An 18,594-nucleotide genomic window follows, 5' to 3' on the forward strand; every position below is an offset into this window, starting at 1 on the left:
AGAGAAAGAATTGATCAATAGGAGTAGGTATAGAATGATTTTATACACACACATACACAAACACACACACACTTATGTCTAATGGTAGCCATCGTGGGGGGGAGGGGGCGGAGAGGATGGGGAAAAAAGCAATTTACATGACAATTTTATTATATATTTAAAAGGAATAACAAGTTGTCCACAACACAATAGATTTGCAGTTCTGTGTTCAATCATCTTTTTAAAAAGTTATACTATGTTATGGAAATGCTTGTTTTATTCCATAAATTAAAAATAAAATAAATGAAAATTTTTAGAAGAGGAATCATACACTTAGTAAGAGTTCTGGACAGTTTTCAGGCCAAATTCATTGTAACATAATCTACTCATGGAAGAAGCTTTATGAGTATAACAAACTACAAAATCCCTTCAGTTATCACTCAGACCTTATTATGTTATACAGACTGTGTTCTGACAAAAAGTCAGATGAATATAATGATTGGGGAAGAGTCTTTGGTAGAAGATCACATCCTACAGAATGTCAGAGAATGTCAATTGCCCTGAAGCCCTATAAATGTAATGCACATGCAAGAGCTTTCATTTGGTAGCAAAGTTTTATTGAGCATCAGAAAACTCATACTAGAGAGAAACCCTTTGAATGTGACGAATGTGGGAAAGCCTTCAGTCAGCAGGAACATCTGATGAACTATCAGAAATCTCAACCTAGAGGGGAAAACCTTTGAATGCAGGGAATGTAGACAAGCATTCAGTCACAAGGGATACCTTATCATCCGTGAAAGAACTAATGCAGACATAAGACTGTGAATGTAATGAATGTGGCAAAGCCTTCAGTCAAAGGGGAATCCTTAGTAGACATCAGAGAATTCATTCTGAAGTGAAACCCTTTGGATATAATGAATGTGAAAAAGCTTTTGTTGAGAGAGGAAGACTTATCAGACATCAGAAAATGCACAGTGGACTGAAGCCTTATGAATGTAATGAATGTGGCAAAGCCTTCAGCCAGAGGGTTGCTTTAATTAGCCATGAGAGAAATCATGCTGGTATGAAACCTTTTGAATGTAATGCATTTGGGAAAGTTTTCAGGCAGAAGGGAAAGCTTAGGTATAAGAGAACTCACATTTCCGGCCAGCCAGGCAGCACAGCGAGTAGGAGCACCGGCCCCAGAGTCGGGATGATCTGGAGATCGAATCCCAGGCTCAGACACTCAGCACCACACCCAGAAATAACTGGCCATGTAACCTTGAGCAAGTCACTTAACCCCAATTGCTTTAAAAAAAAAAAAAAGACCTCATACTAAAGTGAAACCTTTTGCATGTAATCAATGTGGGAAAACCTCTAGGCAGAAGAGTCACCTTAAGAGCCCCCAGGCAACTCAGACTGGGGGGAAGCCCTTTGTTTGTAATGGATGTAAGAAAGTCTTCAGCTGGAAGGATACTTTGGTTAGACATCAGAAAGCTCACACTGGAGCAAAATCCTATGAATCTAAGAAAGCCTTTAGTTTCAAGTGATACCATTATTAAACATCAGAGAATTCATGCCAGAGTAAAGTCCTTTAAGCACTTAAGAATGTGGACAAGGGGCAGCCAGGTAGCTCAGTGAGTAAGAGCACCGGCTCCAGTGTTGAGAAGACCTGGATCAAATCCGGGCTCAGACACTCAGCACCACACCCAGAAATAACTGGCCGTGTAACCTTGAGCAAATTACTTAACCCCAATTGCTTAAAAAAAAAAAAAAGAATGTGGACAAGTCTTCAGTTGGAGGGAAACCCTAATGAGACATGAGAAAACACATACATTTGCCTTGTTGCCAGGAACCTTCCCATCTTTCACCTCTTACTACTAATCAAATCAAGCCTATAATCTTTTTGTTTTCTGTTTTATCTACCTATCCAGCCCTATCCTTTCTCCTGACCTTCAGTCTCATGTCTCCAGCTGCTTATTGCACATCCCAAACTGGAGGCCCCTTAGACATGTTAAACTCAACATGGTTGGCCTCCCTGCCCTAAGTCCTTCCCCCTCCAGTTTATTCTCCACTCGACTGTCAAACTGATGCTCGTAAAGCACAGGTCTGAACATGCTCCTTTATTCAGGGCCAAACATAAAATCCTGTGTTTAGCTTCTCCTTCCTGCCCTTGTTATACCGTACTCTCCTCCATCCAGGGACATTGTCCTCCTTGCCATTACATCTGGCACAAGAAACCCCCTCTCCTGACCCTGTTCCCCATGCACGCAGTGCTCTGCTCATCTCTTCCTCTTGGCTTCCCCAGTAGCCTTCAAGTTTCATTCCCAGTACCTTCTAATGCCAGTGCCTTCCCACTGAGATGATCTCCAACATATCCTGTATGCTTGTTTATCTATCTTGTGTGTTGTCTCCCCCATTAGAATGTGAGCTCCTTGAGGTCAGGGACATTTTTTCCCTTTCTTTGTATCACACCAGTCCTTAGCACTATGCCTGACACTTAACAAATGCTTGCACACTTACATAAGTAAATAGAAGCCTTCATAAATGCTTCCTTACTTGGCCAGGGAGCTAATCCTGAGGTCCTACCTACTCCCAGAAGATTGGGAGAGTGCTGGTCAGTCATGACCTCTTGGGCTGGGGCTCTGACAACTGATTGACCAACAGCTCAGTGGGAGCCAGAATTTGGGACAGGCAGTGTGGGTGCAGATTAGAGATGGGGATGGGGCCCCCCACAGCCTGTTGGGTGATGAGCAGGAGGGAGTCAGGAGACGAACACTGAGAGACACCCAGCTGGATTGAGAATGGTATGGCTACCAGCCAGGATGAGATTGAGCTTTACCAAGTCTGAATTATAAAGAGGGATGTGGATGGCCTTGGAGGGGTGGGGGTGGGGGAGAGATTATGGATGAGACTGAGCCAAGGCTAAGACTGAACAGCTCAGCATTGACTGGGAAGCCTCATGGGGGCAGGTCTAATGGAAATGCAGGAGGAACCTGGGGAAGAGACAGACAGGAGAGACAAGAGTGGGTCATCTGGAGGCCAGTGGGAGCTAAGCCTGAGCTGGGAGGGAGGGCAGCATCTGGTGAGTCTGGGCAGCTGGTCTTCCTCCCCACCCCATTGAGTTTTTGTTTCTTTTTGCTTTTTGGAGGGCAGTTGGGGTTAAGTGACTTGCCCAGGGTCACACGGCTAGTTTTTGTGTTAAGAGTCTGAGGCTTGGGGCAGCCAGGTGGCTCAGCGAGTAAGAGCACCGGCTCCAGTGTCGGGATGACCTGGATCGAATCCTGGGCTCAGATACTCAGCACCACACCCAGAAATAACTTGCTGTGTAACCTTGAGCAAGTTACTTAACCCCGATTGCTTATTAAAAAAAAAAAAAAGAGTCTGAGGCTGGATCCAAACCCAGGTCCTCCTGACTCCAGGGTCAGTGCTCTATTCACTGCGCCACCTAGCGGCCCCTCCATTGGGTTTTGTGTGGACTTACCTGGAACATGTCATCTCCAGCAGAACACAAGCTCCAAAGGATTAGAGGCATTTTTGTTGGTCTCCCAGCTCCTGGCTCATATCAGTGCATGTGATGGACTGATTTCTCCATGGAGCCATCTCTCTGTTTACCAACAAGGGGTAAGATAGGCTCACCCTATTAAGATTTGGCAGGGGGACAGGCTTGCCCCAGGATCAGTCAGGGCAGCAAGAGCTGTAGGACCAGAGAGAAAAGAACTCCAGGGGACAGTGCACAGTGGAACTGGTTATCTCTGGTGCCAAGGTTGGGAGGGGAAAAGGGAGATCAGCAGTCTGGACTGAGACTGTACAGACCGAGGAGGCAGGACACAGACAGTCTTGATGGGCTTGTACAAGCAAAGGCTCCAGGACGTGACTCAGTGATTCTATCCCTCCTGGTTTGTTACTTCAGATCCCCAAGTCGTCCTGCAGAGCCTTGCTAGGCATGTGTCCAGTCAGCCCCGTGGAGGAAGGGTGGGCATGAGGCAGTCCACGTGACTCCATGTGAACGTCTGCTCGCACCCGGTATTTGGGCCACCTCCGGGAGACCTGCTTATGCTGCTTTCAGAATATGTCCGCTAACATGGGAGCCATGGGGGCCACTTTAACACCAATACCTAACATTGATGTAGTGCCTTCTGTGTGTCAGGCACTGAGCACTTGACAATTCTTATCTCATTCAATGCTCACAGCCCCGGGCAATAGATGCTATTATTATCCCCATTTTACACTGGGGGAAACTGAGGCAGATACTGAACTGCCTTACCCAGTCACAGCCACTAAGTGCGTGAGGCAGGATTTGAACTCAGGTCTTCCAGACTCTAGGCAGAGCTCTCAGACTGTGTTTCTGGAGTCAGGTTTACTTTTTCTGATTGAGGACACGAATTCCAAGCTAAGCAGAGTGAGAGGACGAGAGGCCCATTGAGGTCAGGCGTCCCAGAGGGCTTGGGCCCTCTACCCTGCTTCACTTGGTGATCTCATCAGCTCTCTGTGCCGATGATTCTCAGATCTCCTTATCCAGCCTGATGCTTCTCCCACCTTTCAGACTCACATCTCAAGCTACTTACTGGAAATCTCAAAACAGATGCCCTGGGGGGGGGGGTGCTGTCATTATCCCCATTTTATGTATGAGAAAACTGAGGCAGGCAGGGATTAAATGACTAGCCCAAGGTAACCAAACTAGTAAATGTCTGAGAAATGATTAGGAAGTACAGTAAAAACCTTTTTATTAGTTCAGCTAAAAGTACTAAAGTATACTTTGTCCAGCTCCAAACCCTTTCCAGACGGATCCCTTTAGGAATAGGGATAGGACAGACTAAGGTCCCAGGAAATGGACTGAAGGCGATCTTCGGCCCAATCGTAATCGTTCTGATAACCATCGCTTCTCCATTCTCTTGAAGTGACTGGCATCCTGACACAGCTAAGGGTATTGGGCTTTTTCATTTTCAAGGACCAACATACTGATTACAGGAAGAGAATCCTATAATCCTAGAGAGGAGTGGTGAAGCAAGGAGCCCAGCAATACAGCTAAGTAGATAAAGTGGCTGTTGTCCTGGAATGTGGACCCCAAACTGTACTTTTAACAGCATGATATTTTTCCGGTTCATGATCCTTATGTCACCCCAAATCATGAGGGAAGGACATGTCTGAGGGCAATGTGGGGAAGGGAGCCTAGGCAAATTTTGACAGCTCTCAACCAGAAATGGTTTGGAGTATAGACTAATATTAAAATGTTTCTAACAAACTTGTGCCTGAAACAGTGGAGAATTAATCCTTTTCTTGAACAGGGCATTCTCCTTGGCAGAGAAAACAGAAATAGAACAACAGTCAGATATGCCTGTCACCGGTTATTCTGGTCCCCATCACTAGGGTTGGGTTGCGCCCTAAGCAGGATGCCTCATCTGTCTTTGAGCCACTTCTTTCCCCCAACACTGCTTTCTAAGAAACGCTTTTCGCTGCCCCGAGCGGCCCTTGCTAGCCCCGGCATGCTCTGGTGTTATGGGGCTGTGCCACATACCAAGCACTCTGAAAAGGCAGGGCACCATCCCTGGAGTCAGCAGGAGCCGAGTTCAAATCCAGCCTCAGACACTTACTGGCTGTATGACACTGGACAAGTCACAGAACCCCAACTGCCTCCAATTTTTTTTAAAAGATACACATAAAGTAGGTGTAAGGCAGCCTTGGAGGGGAAGGCTGGGCCTGGGCTGCCTGTAGGAGGGGGCATCAGAGCCGACTCTTGAGGGAAGTTTGGGATCCTAAGAAGCAGAGGCCTCTGGAGCCTGCTTGGGATGTGTTCTGGATTACTTGTCTAGGTCCGCTTTGTGTACAAGTGACCTTAAGGATACTCCAATGACAAAATGGCTCCTTTTCTTCCCTTAAACAATCACCACCTAAGATGTCTTAATAAGTAATGTGACCTTACCCTCTTTTTGCCCATCCCATTTCTTGTGATTAAGGTATCCCCATCCACAATGTGATAGCCTACCACTTTGCAGGAATACCTCTGAGGTCAAGCTTGCCTCCTTGAGGTAGGAGTTCTAATTCCTCATTTGCTTTTGTTAAGTGGTGTGAACAAAAGAAAACAAAGTGAGAATGTTGTCCCCCAGACTACAAGTAACAGCAATCAAATCATCCTTGAAAACAGAAACAGAATAGTTCCAAAAGTCATAGAGAAACAAACAGGACCATTTTGTTGCCATTGTATAAAAATCACTGTAAATATTTTTATTCATCAAAATCGAAATGATGGAAATAATTTTCAGAATAGTTATTCTTTATTGTTATCTGTGTATTTAGATAATTAACTCTATACATTATTTGAAAAAGTTTTCTCCCAATTATAAACTCTCCTACATTCAGTAAGTTTTCTTTTCTAAGCAGTAGCTTCTCCAGTCGTGACATTCAAAGGACTTCACCGAAGCATGAGTTCTCTGGTGTCGAATGAGGTGTCCCTTGTGACTGAAGACTTCCCCACATGTATGACACTGAAAGCACTTCACCCCAGAGTGAGTTCTCTGGTGTCTAATGAGGTTTCCCTTCTGACTAAAGGCTTTCCCACACTCAGTACATTCAAAGGGCTTCACTCCAGTATGGGTTCTCTGATGGCTAATTAGAAGGCCCTTCTGACTAAAGGCTTTCCCACATTCACCACATTCAAATGGTTGCATTCCAGTATGAATTCGCTGATGACTTACAAGATGTCCTTTCCAACCAAAGGCTTTCCCACATTCATTACATTCAAAGGGTTTCATTCCAATATGAGTCATCTGATGACTAACAAGCGTTCCTCTCCGACTGAAGGCTTTCCCACATTCATTACACTCAAAGGGTTTCACTCCAGAATGAATTCTCTGATGGCTAATAAGGGTGCCCTTTTCACTGAAGGCCTTCCCACATTCCTTACATTCAAAGGGTTTCACTCCCGTATGAATTCTCTGGTGTCTAATAAGGGTGCCCCTCTCACTGAAGGCTTTTCCACATTCTTTACATTCAAATGGTTTCACACCAGTATGAGTCCTCTGATGGCTCATTAGGTTTCCCTTCTGACAGAAGGCTTTCCCACATTCATTGCACTCAAAGGGTTTCACTCCTGTATGAGTCCTCTGATGGTTAGCAAGGAGCCCCTTCTGACTGAAGGCTTTCCCACACTCCTGACACTCGAAGGGCTTTACTCCAGTATGATTACTCTGATGGCTAAGAAGGGTTCCCCTCCGACTGAAAGTTTTCCCACATTCATTACATTCAAAAGGTTTCTCTCCAGTGTGAGTCCTCTGATGTTCCATAAAATTTCGCCACCAAGTGAAGGCTTTTCCACATGAATTACATTCATAGGGTTTGGCTCCAATATGAATTCTCTGATGTTCAATAAGTGTTGACCTTTTCACAAAGGCTTTCCCACATTCCTTACAGTCATACACTTTCTCTCCATCATGTGCTCTTCGACATTTACCGAAGTCTAAGTGGAAACCAGAGAATAGCTCAATGAGGTAAAGTTAATTAAATAATACTGTGCTACTAAAAACTCAAAAATGAAGCATACCATTAAATACAGGAAAACTTATGCAACATCAACCCCTACCAATGGAAACGATGAAAATTACATAGAGAAGATAAGGAAGATGAAAACAATGATTAAGATATAGGCATTATGTCTGGAGTGGGGCTGGCAATCAGTAAATCATCAATGACATGTATAATCATTTCTAATCTCTCTCTTTTTAAAGTTTTGTATGCTTAGTTTTCTCATTTTTCTCTACCATATTCCACTGTATACATTTAAATACCTGTAGCTGTTGAGATAAAATTTGACCTAAAACATATTTTGTTCAAGACTTTTTGTTTCCTTTTTTCTGTCCAGTTACTTGCCTTTCACTCTCTGCCCTCTCAACTGAACTCTCCTCATGACAAAGAAAAACATTTAAACAAAAAACAAAAACACAGCAATCCCTAGTCCTTTGTCTCTGTACTAAAAAGTGTGAGTCCTTATTTATTACTTGATACAATGAGGGCCCAGGAAGCTGTGCTGGACAGCTCTGACATGGCATCATTTAGAAGAGTGCACACGGGCATTCTGTGCTGATGGCTCTGCTCTCTTCCCTTTATACCGCCTCACATTCAGATTTGTGATTCCTCATAATCGTCTATAACCATCTTCCATTGCATTTACACACTGCCTTTTGTTCCAAGTACTCCAAGCAATGCATACCTATCAGTGTTTTGTGACCACAAAGTGATGCTCTGACACAGAGGACATCTGCCTGTCATGGACTCTGCTGGCACCGAAGTTCCACAGGGGGTCTCCAGGTCGCTAGGGCATCAAGTGTTCTCAGAGGATTCAAAACTAATTTCCAGAAGAGTTGGCTCAGCTCTCTACTCATCTGCTTTGCTTCCTCACAATCACTGAGTTCCATGAGTTCTATCATTGGCCGTTTTTTTTGATTTAGGTTTTTCTTATTATTGGAGACATGGCACATTTTTGCTGAAAGCTTTTCTTGCAGCACTTGTACCCTAGGATGCCTTCTGCTCTCACATGTCTGTATGGGCTTTCAGCAAAGCAGATAGCACAATAAGGAGCCACTTTTCCTTCTGAACTACAATGAAACAAATTTATCAAATAATAATTTTGGCTTCACTCCAGCCATCATCTCTATGTCTCCCCACATAGCAAACACTTAATTTACACACACTCTATCCAATGAGATACTATTTGTAAAAGCACTTTGGGTATCATGCTTGGCACACAGCAGTTGTTATACAAATGTTTATTCCCCTTCCCTTCTTTCTGTCTGTCTATCTCTCTCTCTGGGTCTGTCCATCCATGCTGTCTGTCTGTCTATCTATCTATCTATCTATCTATCTATCTATCTATCTATCTATCTGTCTGTCTGTCTGTCTGTTTATCTATCTTTTACAATCTCCTGTATACACTGATGGTTTAGGAGTTTTTTTCCCTTAAAACAATTTAGCACTGTTTAAAATCAGAAGAGAGGTCAGGGACAGATTAGAAACAACTTAATAAACCCAAGAAAGCAAACTACTTGGGGAAGAACCCGTCCAATAGGAATTGCCAGGCAGAACCTTCATTGAAACCAACATTTGCACTCTGTACCACAAAAAGATCTATGAGGACATGCAAGGGGAAAAAACCCAAAAGAGAATATGGAAGAATTCACATACCATAATATGAAGAATCAGGGAGGAAGCTGATTAGCAATCTCCCACAGCTACGGCTAGAGGAAGAAGTCTTAACCAAATTAGGGACACAGGAGACAAAACAAGATGGATGAGTACTCTTATGGGAAACTGAAAAGTTTTTGCACCAATCAAAATCAATGTAATTAGGACAAGAAAGAAAGAGGTCAAAGGGAGAAAATTTTCTTACTCTGATAACCAAAATGTGTGGGAAATTAAATGTGTGTGTGTTCATGGTGCATGTTTGTGTATGTGTTTGTATATACGCCTCACACCTACAGCAATTCCCCAATGGATAAGGAATCAAAGAAAATGAACAAACAATCCTAAAATGTAGAAATGAAAGCTTTAATGAACACATGGAAGATTTTTCCAAATTTCTGCAAATTATTATTATGTAAATCAAAACAACTCTAAGGTTTTATCTCACACCCAGAACACTGGTAATGATGACAAAAGATGGTGACAGTCACTACTGGGGGGTCGTGGAAAGACAATCATTAACATGATGTTGGGAAATTAATCCAACCCTTCTGGAAACAATTTAGAATTACACCAAGAATGTGACCAAAACGTGGCTTCGGTTTCACTAAGATCTCCCCATTGCTAAGTATTCTCCCAAAAAGGTTAAAAACAAAACAGAAGTAGAGGTTTGAAATACATGAATATACTCATAGGAGCTGTTTTTACAGTTACAAAGAGCCAGAAACAAAATAATTGCCAAGAATTAGAGAACGGCTCAACAAACTAACTAGCTTGAACACAGCAAGGTCCCTGATTAGTAGAAAATAATGAAGCTCCTGACAGAATCACACAGATCTGAATTCAAACTATTGAACATTATAATTATGGAAAATATGGTAAATGGTTCCAGCCCAGTGGAAATATGCAGGATAAATTTAAATAACGTGACCACTTTTGGGGTTCCTTATTCACAGATCAGGACCTGGCTGTAATGGAACATTATATTACCTGAAGAACAATGCACATGAAGAATACAGGGGGCATAGGAAGACAGATGCTGAGTCAAGTAAGCCTGACCAGCACAACATACACAATGCCTCTCTGAAAAGGCAGGGGGACCTCAGGGCAGGAACACAGCATACACAGCTAGATTTGATGGATGTGGGTTTACTTTTGGAAGGTGTTTTTTTTTCTTCTTTCTTTTTTCTAAGTGATAGCTTTCCCCACAGGGAAGCAGGCAAAGAGATATTAGAAAATAAAATTATGTAGAAAGAAAACATATACATATAAATTAAGAAAAGGGGGCAGCCAGGTGGCTCAGTGAGTAAGAGCACCAGCCCCGGAGTCAGGATGACCTGGGATCAAATCTGGGCTCTGATACTTAGCACTACACCCAGAAATAACTGGCTGTGTAACCTTGAGCAAGTTACTTAACCCTGATTGCTTTTAAAAAATTAATTAATTAAGAAAAAAAGAATTCTTCCCCTCACCTACCTGTGGACAACCTACTCGATCTCCTTCTTCAATGACTCAGAAACATGCTCTCCCCATCAATGACACTGAACACCCTCCCCCCCACTGTCATTACTGAAGTTTACTTCCCCTTCCTCCCATCCCCTTAACCCAACTCCCACAATCTTTCACTGTAAAGCTACTCCTTTTGCCATGTTCTCTGAAATGCCTGCTCCATAGGCAACAAATATGCTTTCACAATATTTCTCTTCTCCCCAACTCCTGCCCTCCCACTAGGGGACTTCAACACACATACTGACTCTCTTCTACCCAAACCTCTCAATTCCCCAACCTAATCACTCCCTACAAGCTGCTATGCCACCCCCTCCTTAGCCACATACAAAGATGGTCCCACCCTGGATCTTGCCATCACCCACCTCCATATACAAGATCTCTGAAATCCCCTCATCTGACCATAATCTATTGGGTCTTCACCCCTCCCTCAGCCTTCCCTTACATGCCTGCTCTTCATCCTCACCAGGACCTCTCCCAGGCCATCTCCCCCGCACTAGCCACTCTCTCCTCTTCTCCCCATCTGGACTCCTTGGTGAAACCACTCAACTCCACACTGTCCTCTCTTGAATCCCTGGCCTCAGTTTCAGATCACTCCCACCATCTGTAGCTTTCACTCTTACACACTCTTACGAGCGCAGATGGAGAAAATCATGCAGTCATTCTGCCTGAACCCATCCTCAGCTGGGCCCTCACTGCTGCTGGGCAATCCTACTATACCTCCCTAATCGACTTTCCCTTCACTCCCCACAGATCTTCCAGACCTTCAGGCCTCCCCATCCTCCCACTCTCTCAGCTGAAAACTTTGCCTTATATTTTTACAGAAAAGAATGGAGACCATTTGCTCTGAGCTCCTTCTCCGTCTCCTGTCATCCAGGTGCCTTCTGCTACTTGTGCTGGTGATTCTCACATCTACCTCTCCTGCCCAAATATCTCTGCTGACCTCCAGTCTCCTCTCTCTGCCTTTCAGCTGTCTCCAGGACTCAGTCCTCCTGCACCTCCTGCCTTCCCTATTCCTGCGAAGGGTGACACATCCAGCCAGTTCTCTCAGGCTCCCAACCTGGGCATGCCCTGCACTCCTCACTTTCTCTGGGCCTGTGTGTCCAACATGGTGCCAGCGCTGGTCGACTTCACCTGTGCAGCATCTCTCCGACAGGTGTCCTCTCTGACCCAACTACTCACCTGATGCTCCCCCCCTCCAGGACCACTGCAACGCAGCTGGCGGCTCTCCCCACTCCAGGGCATCCTCCATTATGCCATCAAAGAGATTTTCCTAACATACACATGATCATGTCTCATCTCTACTCAACAAAGTCCAGGGGCTCCCTATCACCTCCAGAAGCAAACACAGGATGCTCTGCTTGGCATTCAAAGCCTCCTCCCTTTCCAGTCCTCTTACAGCTGACTCCCCTGCACATTCAGTGACGCCGGCCTCCCGGCCCTCCCCCCCAGCCGTCTGAGCCTTGCCCTCTGAGGTGACTGCCTGCCCATTCTGTGTGTGTCTTGTAACACCGCCAACAATGATAAAAGGGATAGCTACCATTTATCTAGCACTCCCTCTGTGCCAGGCACTGTGCCAAGCACGTTATAGCTACATCTCATCTGATCTTACAACACTCCTGGGAGGAAGATGCCATGATCACCCGCACTTACAGATCAGGAAACTGAGGCCATCAGAGGGGAGCAGACTGCCCAGGCTCCCACTGGCCTTGACTCTCCCTGACTCCAGGCCTGGCTCTCTGCCCGCCGTGCCCCATCATTTACATATGCCCTCTTTTAAAACGTAAGCGCCTCGAGGGAAGGGGCTGTTCTTGGTTTTGTAAATATCCTCGGGCACCAGCATATAGGAAGTGCTCAATAAATGCTGGCTGATTGATACAAAAAAATAGAGCTGAGGAGCCCAAAGAAGGAAAGCTCCCTGACAGAGGACCATTTAAAAAGCGATTCAGAGTCCATAAGGCACTGAGACAAATTTATAAAAGAGCAACCTGTTGCTCCACAGACAGGTGGTGAGTGACAAAACAGCACTAAGGATTTCTCAATAAACTGTTAGAATTCTCCAATAACTGTTAAAATTCAGAAGGAACAACTCCTAGGAGATACGGTCATAAGACTTGCAAGAAGCATTTTTAAAAAATCCTTGTTGGCAAGGCTGTGTAGAAAAAGGCACCTAATTTTGTCATGGGTGCAGCAGAGAATGGAGGCCCATTTTCTTAGGAAAGAAAAGGGCCACCCACTCTAAGAAGTCTCATAGTATTCAAACCACAGGATCTCTCGATCCTATAAACAGGATATTATAGAACGGAAGAAGAAAAGGCCTCAAGACAAAAGTATTCTTTCAAAATACTATTTTTCAAAAGATGTGGAAACCCTGCGTGTGAAGCATTAAGGACTGGTTTTATGCAGCTTGGCATGGCCCGGGTTATATGAAATTAGGAATCTCAGAAACACAAAAGGAACAGAACTGACTCCCCCAGCAATGGAGGAACCTTTCTCTCCACAAACCCCCAGTCTGAATCTTATTCCTTATTACTATTTTTGCCTGTGTGTCAGGTACAGTTTTAAACCTTAAAGATGCTTTAATTTACATTTCCTCAACATCAGTGAGGTCAAACATTATTTCAAGAGATGGAGATATTATTTAAAAAGTAGCATAATGGATAGAATTTTTTTTTTAAGTTTTTCCAAATATCACTTTCTGTAAGAATGGCAATGGGCTGGAGGGGGATGATAGATATCAGCAATGGTAGGAAGCTGATGCCCAAAGGTGCTCCCCAAATGCCTTGGGGCTTTGAGAATACCTGGCCAGTCATTCAAATGTGCCTGGATCTGAAGGCCCACAATCCTCTCCACCTGTCACTCACTCACCTGGGCAGGTACCTCTTGGAACTTTCCCCTTAGGCTTATATGGAGCTGTTCCTCTCTCCAACAGGCAGATCACATCGGATTTGGACACTGGAAGCCCAGCTCCTGGAGATACAATGGGGAAAGGCTTTGGGCTGGAGAGCTCTCAGAAGTCACTGTGGCCTCTTTACCCTCTGGGCAAAGACAAGATGCTAAGAAGGTGCAGATGATGGTGAAAAGGGCCTCTTGAGGACATTCTGTGTTCTACCATGTTCTATCCCAGGCCAGAGGCAGGTCACACGTCTGACAGGGGCTTGGGAAGATCCTTGGCCTGGGGGATCTTTCCATGTCTTCAGGTATCTGCCCTGCGACTTTTACCAAGAAGTTATGAATGAGAAGTGCAGAATGCAGAGGAGCTGAAGGAAGCCATGGCACAGCCATGGGCCAGGAGCAGAGGCACAAACATCCCAAGGCTTCTGACCTCGCCCCCCCATCAGCTTCCCCATCCAGCACTCTCTGCCTCCCTCCCTCTCCTGTTCTCTGCCTCTCTCTCTCTTTCTTTCCCATCTCTGCCTATATTTATAACACACACAAACATATGCAATGAGTACACATACAGACATGAGTCTACAAGCACACACGTGTAGATGCACTGAGTACACAGACACATATGTGTGTGTCTGCATCTATGTATGCAAATATGATTCTTGAACATTAAACAACACCTTGGGGCAGCACTTCAAACCTGGGGGCAGGCAGAGGGGAGAAAGCAGAGGTGCCCGAGTCACAGGGGCGGGGGTCCTCACCCACAGACACCAGGTTCTCATAGTTCTCCAGCATCACGTCCCTGTACAGGGCCCTCTGGGCCAGGCTTAGGAGGCTCCATTCCTCCTGGGAGAAGTCCACGGCCACGTCCCGGAACGTCACTGGACACTGAAACGGCAAGCACATCACATCCCATAAAGACCATCGCTCTCACAATCAACAGAAAACCCACCAAGCTGGCAGGGGGCTCACGTCACTGAGAGTCTGGGATACTCCATGCTAACTACCGACTATTCGGCTTTGTCAGAGAAGGTTGTGGGAAGAGGATAAGAGAAGAGAGGCCGCAAGGGGAAGAAGGGGCGCTGGAGGCAAGGACCTTCAGGAGGATGCAGAGGAGGAGGTGGAGGTCATTAGAAAGACTGAAGTATGGCAAGGAAAAGGAATAGGGCGAAGTTAAACAAACATCCAGGAAACTGCTAGTACAGCAGTTGTTGAAAGTAGAGGGGGCAGGGAAGGTCCTCTAGGGTTGCACCTCTGAAGCTTAAACCCCATATGGGGTCCGACCCCCAGTTTAAGAGGTGCGGTAAGTTTAAGACGACTTGGTGGGGTCGGAGCCAAGATGGCGGAGTAGAAGCACGACCTTCCCGTGGCTCCGGCTTCCACCCTCCCCAATCCATGTAAAAAGGGGACTCTAAACAAACTTTGGAGCTGCAGAACCCACAAAATGACACAGAGAAGCTAACCTCCAGCTGAGGACAGCCCGGCAGGCCGGCAGGAATCGGCCAGCGCAGCGCTCTGGGAGCTGAGCCCAGGACCACGCCAAGGCTTTAGCCCCAGGGCGGGCCTGACCAGCCTGGCCAGAGGGACTCCAGATCAGCAGCAGCTGTGGCCGTATCCAGATTTATCAATACATAGATGCGAAGGACAAGGTGAGAGGTCAGTGCAGTCTGGACTTTGGGACCCAGTAAGTGGGAGTTCGTGGCTTTTACCCCCAGGGTGAGAAACCGCTGAGACGCCAGCACAGCCTGCCAGCGCCACGTGGTGGCTTCAGCTCCTGGCCTGCAGAGTGTAGGGGGACCAAGCACCAGTCTGAGGGGTAATCACTCTTGCTTTAACCTGCTTGGATCTGGATTGCAGTCTAGGGTGGAGGTCCTGGGGTGTGTGTCCAGCTTGCCAGAGCATGTAGAGACCTCAGAGAGGGCACCCATCTAATACCTCCAGCAGCTGAGAAAACCCCAGCGTTTGGGAAGAAAACACCCCTGTCTGGTGGCAGTCCTACTGTGGCAAAAAGCCCAAAAGTCAAATCATTGAGTGGCAAAATGAGCAGGCAAAGGAAACAAAGCAGACAGAAGATTCCAACATTACACTCCTATTTTGGAGATAAGAAGGAGCAGAGCATGGAACAGGAGGAAAACAGTGAAGTCAGAACTCCTGCACCAAAAGCTTCAAAGGAAAATACAAGCTGGTTACAGGCCATAGAGGACCTTAAGAAGCAGATAAGAGAAGTGGAGGAAAAATTGGGAAGAGAAATGAGAACAATGCAAGAAAATTATGAAATGAGAGTCAACAGCCTGACTGAAGAAAATAACACCTTAAAAATATAGACTAACTCAAATGGCAAAGGAGGCTCAAAAAGGCAATGAGGAGAAGAATGCCTTAAAAACTCGAATTTGCCAGATGGAAAAAGAATCTCAAAAGCTCACTGAGGAGAATCATTGCTTCAGAATTAGATTGGAGCAAATGGAAGCTAATGACTTTATGAGAAATCAAGATGCTGTTAAACAGATCCAAACAAATGAAAGAATAGAAGGCAATGTGAAATATCTCATGGGAAAAAACCCTGACCTGGAAAATAGATCCAGGAGAGATAATTTAAAAATTATTGGACTACCTGAAAGCCATGACCAAAGTAAGAACCTAAAAAGCATCCTCCAGGAAGTTCTCAAAGAAAACTGCCCTGATGTTTTAGAACGAGAGGGCAAAATAGGGGTTGAAAGAATCCACCGATCACCTCCTGAAAAAAAATCCCAAAAAGAAAACTTCTAGGAATATTATAGCCAGGTTCCGGAATTCCCAGATTAAGGAGAGAATATTACAAGCAGCCAGGAAGAAACAATTTGAATATTGTGGAAACACAATCAGGATAACCCAGGATCTGGCAGCTTCTACACTGAGGGATCGAAGGGCTTGGAATATGATATTCCGGAGGGCAAGGGAGCTGGGATTAAAACCAAGAGTCACCTACCCAGCAAAACTGAGTATCATGTTTCAGGGGAAAATATGGTCATTCAGTAGAATACAGGACTTTCAAGCATTCTTGCTGAAAAAAAAACAGAGTTGAATAGAAAATTTGACATTCAGATACAAGAAGCAAGAGAAGCATGAGAAGGTAAACAGGGAAAAGAAATCATAAGGAACTTATCAAAGTTGAACTATTAACATTCCGGAAAAACAACAATTGTAACTTATGAAACTTTTCTCAGTAGTTGAAGGGAATAGAAATATATATATATATATATGTCTTTATATGAGGGTATGCGGGCATATGAATACATATGTGAATGTGTGTATATATGTTTACAGGTATACATAGATAGAGGGCACGGGACCAATTTAACAGAAAGGGATGATACTTAAAAGGTGAAATTAAGAGGTGAGAGGAATATAATGAGAGGAGATGGGGAGAGACAGAATGGGGCAAACTATCTCATACAGAAGAGGCAAGGGAAAATGGTTACAATGGAGGGTTAGAATAGGAAAGCAAAAGGGAATGGGTCAACCTTATTCCTATTGAATCTGGTTTGAGGAGGGAGGGAAATACACACTAAATAGAGGATCTCACCCTCCAGGAGAATAGGGGGGGAAGGGGATAAGAGGGGGGATGATGGAAGGGAGGGCAGGCTGGGGGGAAGGGAAGTTGGAAGCACCCACTTTTGATAAGGGACAGGATCAAAGTAGAGAATAGAACAAGTGGGAGGTGGGATAGGAGAGAGGGAAATATAGTCAGTCTTTTACAATATATCTACTATGTTATTGTTTTGCATTAGCCGCACATATACAACCTATACTGAACTGCTTGTCTCCCCAGTGGGGGTGGGTGGCAGGGGGGGAAGGGAATGAATCTGGAATTGAAAGTTTTAAAATCAAATATTCAAATATATATATATATGTGTGTGTGTGTGTGTGTGTGTATATATACACACATATATATATATACTATTATTAATACCATCCTACATGTAAATAAGAAATAAGATATACAGGCACTGAGGCATAGAGATCCACTGGAAAAGTCGAAACAGGTATGGGAGAAAATATGGGAGAGAGCAGATTGGAGGTGGGGATATCCTGTGGGACTGCTGTTTTGGGGGGATGGGTGGGGGAAAAACGGGGAGAAAATTTGTAACTCAAAATCTGGCGGAAACGAATGATGTAAATCAGAAGTTAATAAAGCATTAAAAAAAAGAGTTCAAAAAAAAAAAAGAAGCAGCCCCCCTGCACTGAACCCACAGCACTGCCCCAGACACTAAGGGCCCACGTCCTCGGACCAGCACCGGCCCGCGCCAGCACCAAGAGTGAGCACGCCGTCAGGAAGGGCTAGCCTACATCAAGGAGGGCAAGCTGAGGAATTTCTGAAAAGCCACGCCTGCAGTGGGAAATCTCTAGTAAGATTTGGAAAGCAAATAAACAAGAATTAAAGCCAACCCTGCTGGCAGCAAGTGCACCCTAGTGAGACTCCCCATGAAACTGCTTCCTCAGCCTCCTGCAGATCCGCCCACTGGTCACTCCACAAGTGCCTTACCCTGGCCCAGCCCCGCTAAGAGCTGGGGGGACAGGAGCAGGCAGAAGCACAGTCTGCTCTCAAGGAGCTTCCATTCTAACGGGGAGACAAGGAAATAACCAGGATACCTACAGAGGGATGGAAAGTGAGCCGAGAGGGCAAGGGCACCAGCAGGCGCCAGGATCCAGGCTGAGGCCTAGAGGGAGGCAGGGCTGCAGGGGCGAGATGGAGCAAGCCAGGCAGGAGGCTGTGGCCTGCTGAGGTGGGCCAGCGTAGCTGGATCACAGAGCACATGGAAGAGCGGCGCTGGGTTGGGAATGTCTCCAGATGCCAGTCAGAGGCCTCTGTACTGGGAGGGTCACTGCAGAGTCTCTGACTGACTGATTTTTCATACAGAAGTGAGATTGGAGGGGCAGCCAGGTAGCACAGTGAGTAAGAGCACTGGCTCCAGTGTCGGGATGACCTGGGATCGAATCCGGACTCAGACACAGCACCCACCCAGAAACACCTGGCCCTGTAACCTTGAGCAACTTACTTAACCCCAATTGCTTAAAAAAAAAAAAAAG

The 18,594-nt window shown here is 45.3% G+C and overlaps 1 protein-coding gene across 6 annotated transcripts in view; it reads right to left on the reverse strand.

Annotated features, from left to right (window-relative positions):
- Nucleotides 1-6,146: 6,146 nt before the first annotated feature.
- LOC138168161 (zinc finger protein 883-like) overlaps nt 6,147-18,594 on the reverse strand; it is a 21,374-nt gene continuing 8,926 nt past the window's right edge. For 3 of the 6 annotated variants that reach the window (XM_069097202.1, XM_069097203.1, XM_069097201.1), the window contains exons 3-5: nt 14,289-14,415; nt 13,507-13,608; nt 6,147-7,414 (exon numbers count right to left, since the gene is read on the reverse strand). In XM_069097202.1, the coding sequence (XP_068953303.1) occupies nt 6,315-7,414; nt 13,507-13,608; nt 14,289-14,415 (1,329 nt within the window). In that variant the 3' untranslated portion in view covers nt 6,147-6,314. Of the gene's footprint in view, nt 7,415-13,506; nt 13,609-14,227; nt 14,416-16,492; nt 16,568-18,594 lie in introns of all 6 variants that reach the window. The other 3 variants (XM_069097206.1, XM_069097205.1, XM_069097204.1) reach the window with 3 other exon arrangements.

Source organism: Petaurus breviceps, unplaced genomic scaffold, assembly GCF_028583685.1.
Source record: "Petaurus breviceps papuanus isolate PSGF00001 unplaced genomic scaffold, PetGlider_PUasm1.0 355, whole genome shotgun sequence".
In the NCBI taxonomy this organism is placed as follows: Eukaryota; Metazoa; Chordata; class Mammalia; order Diprotodontia; family Petauridae; genus Petaurus; species Petaurus breviceps.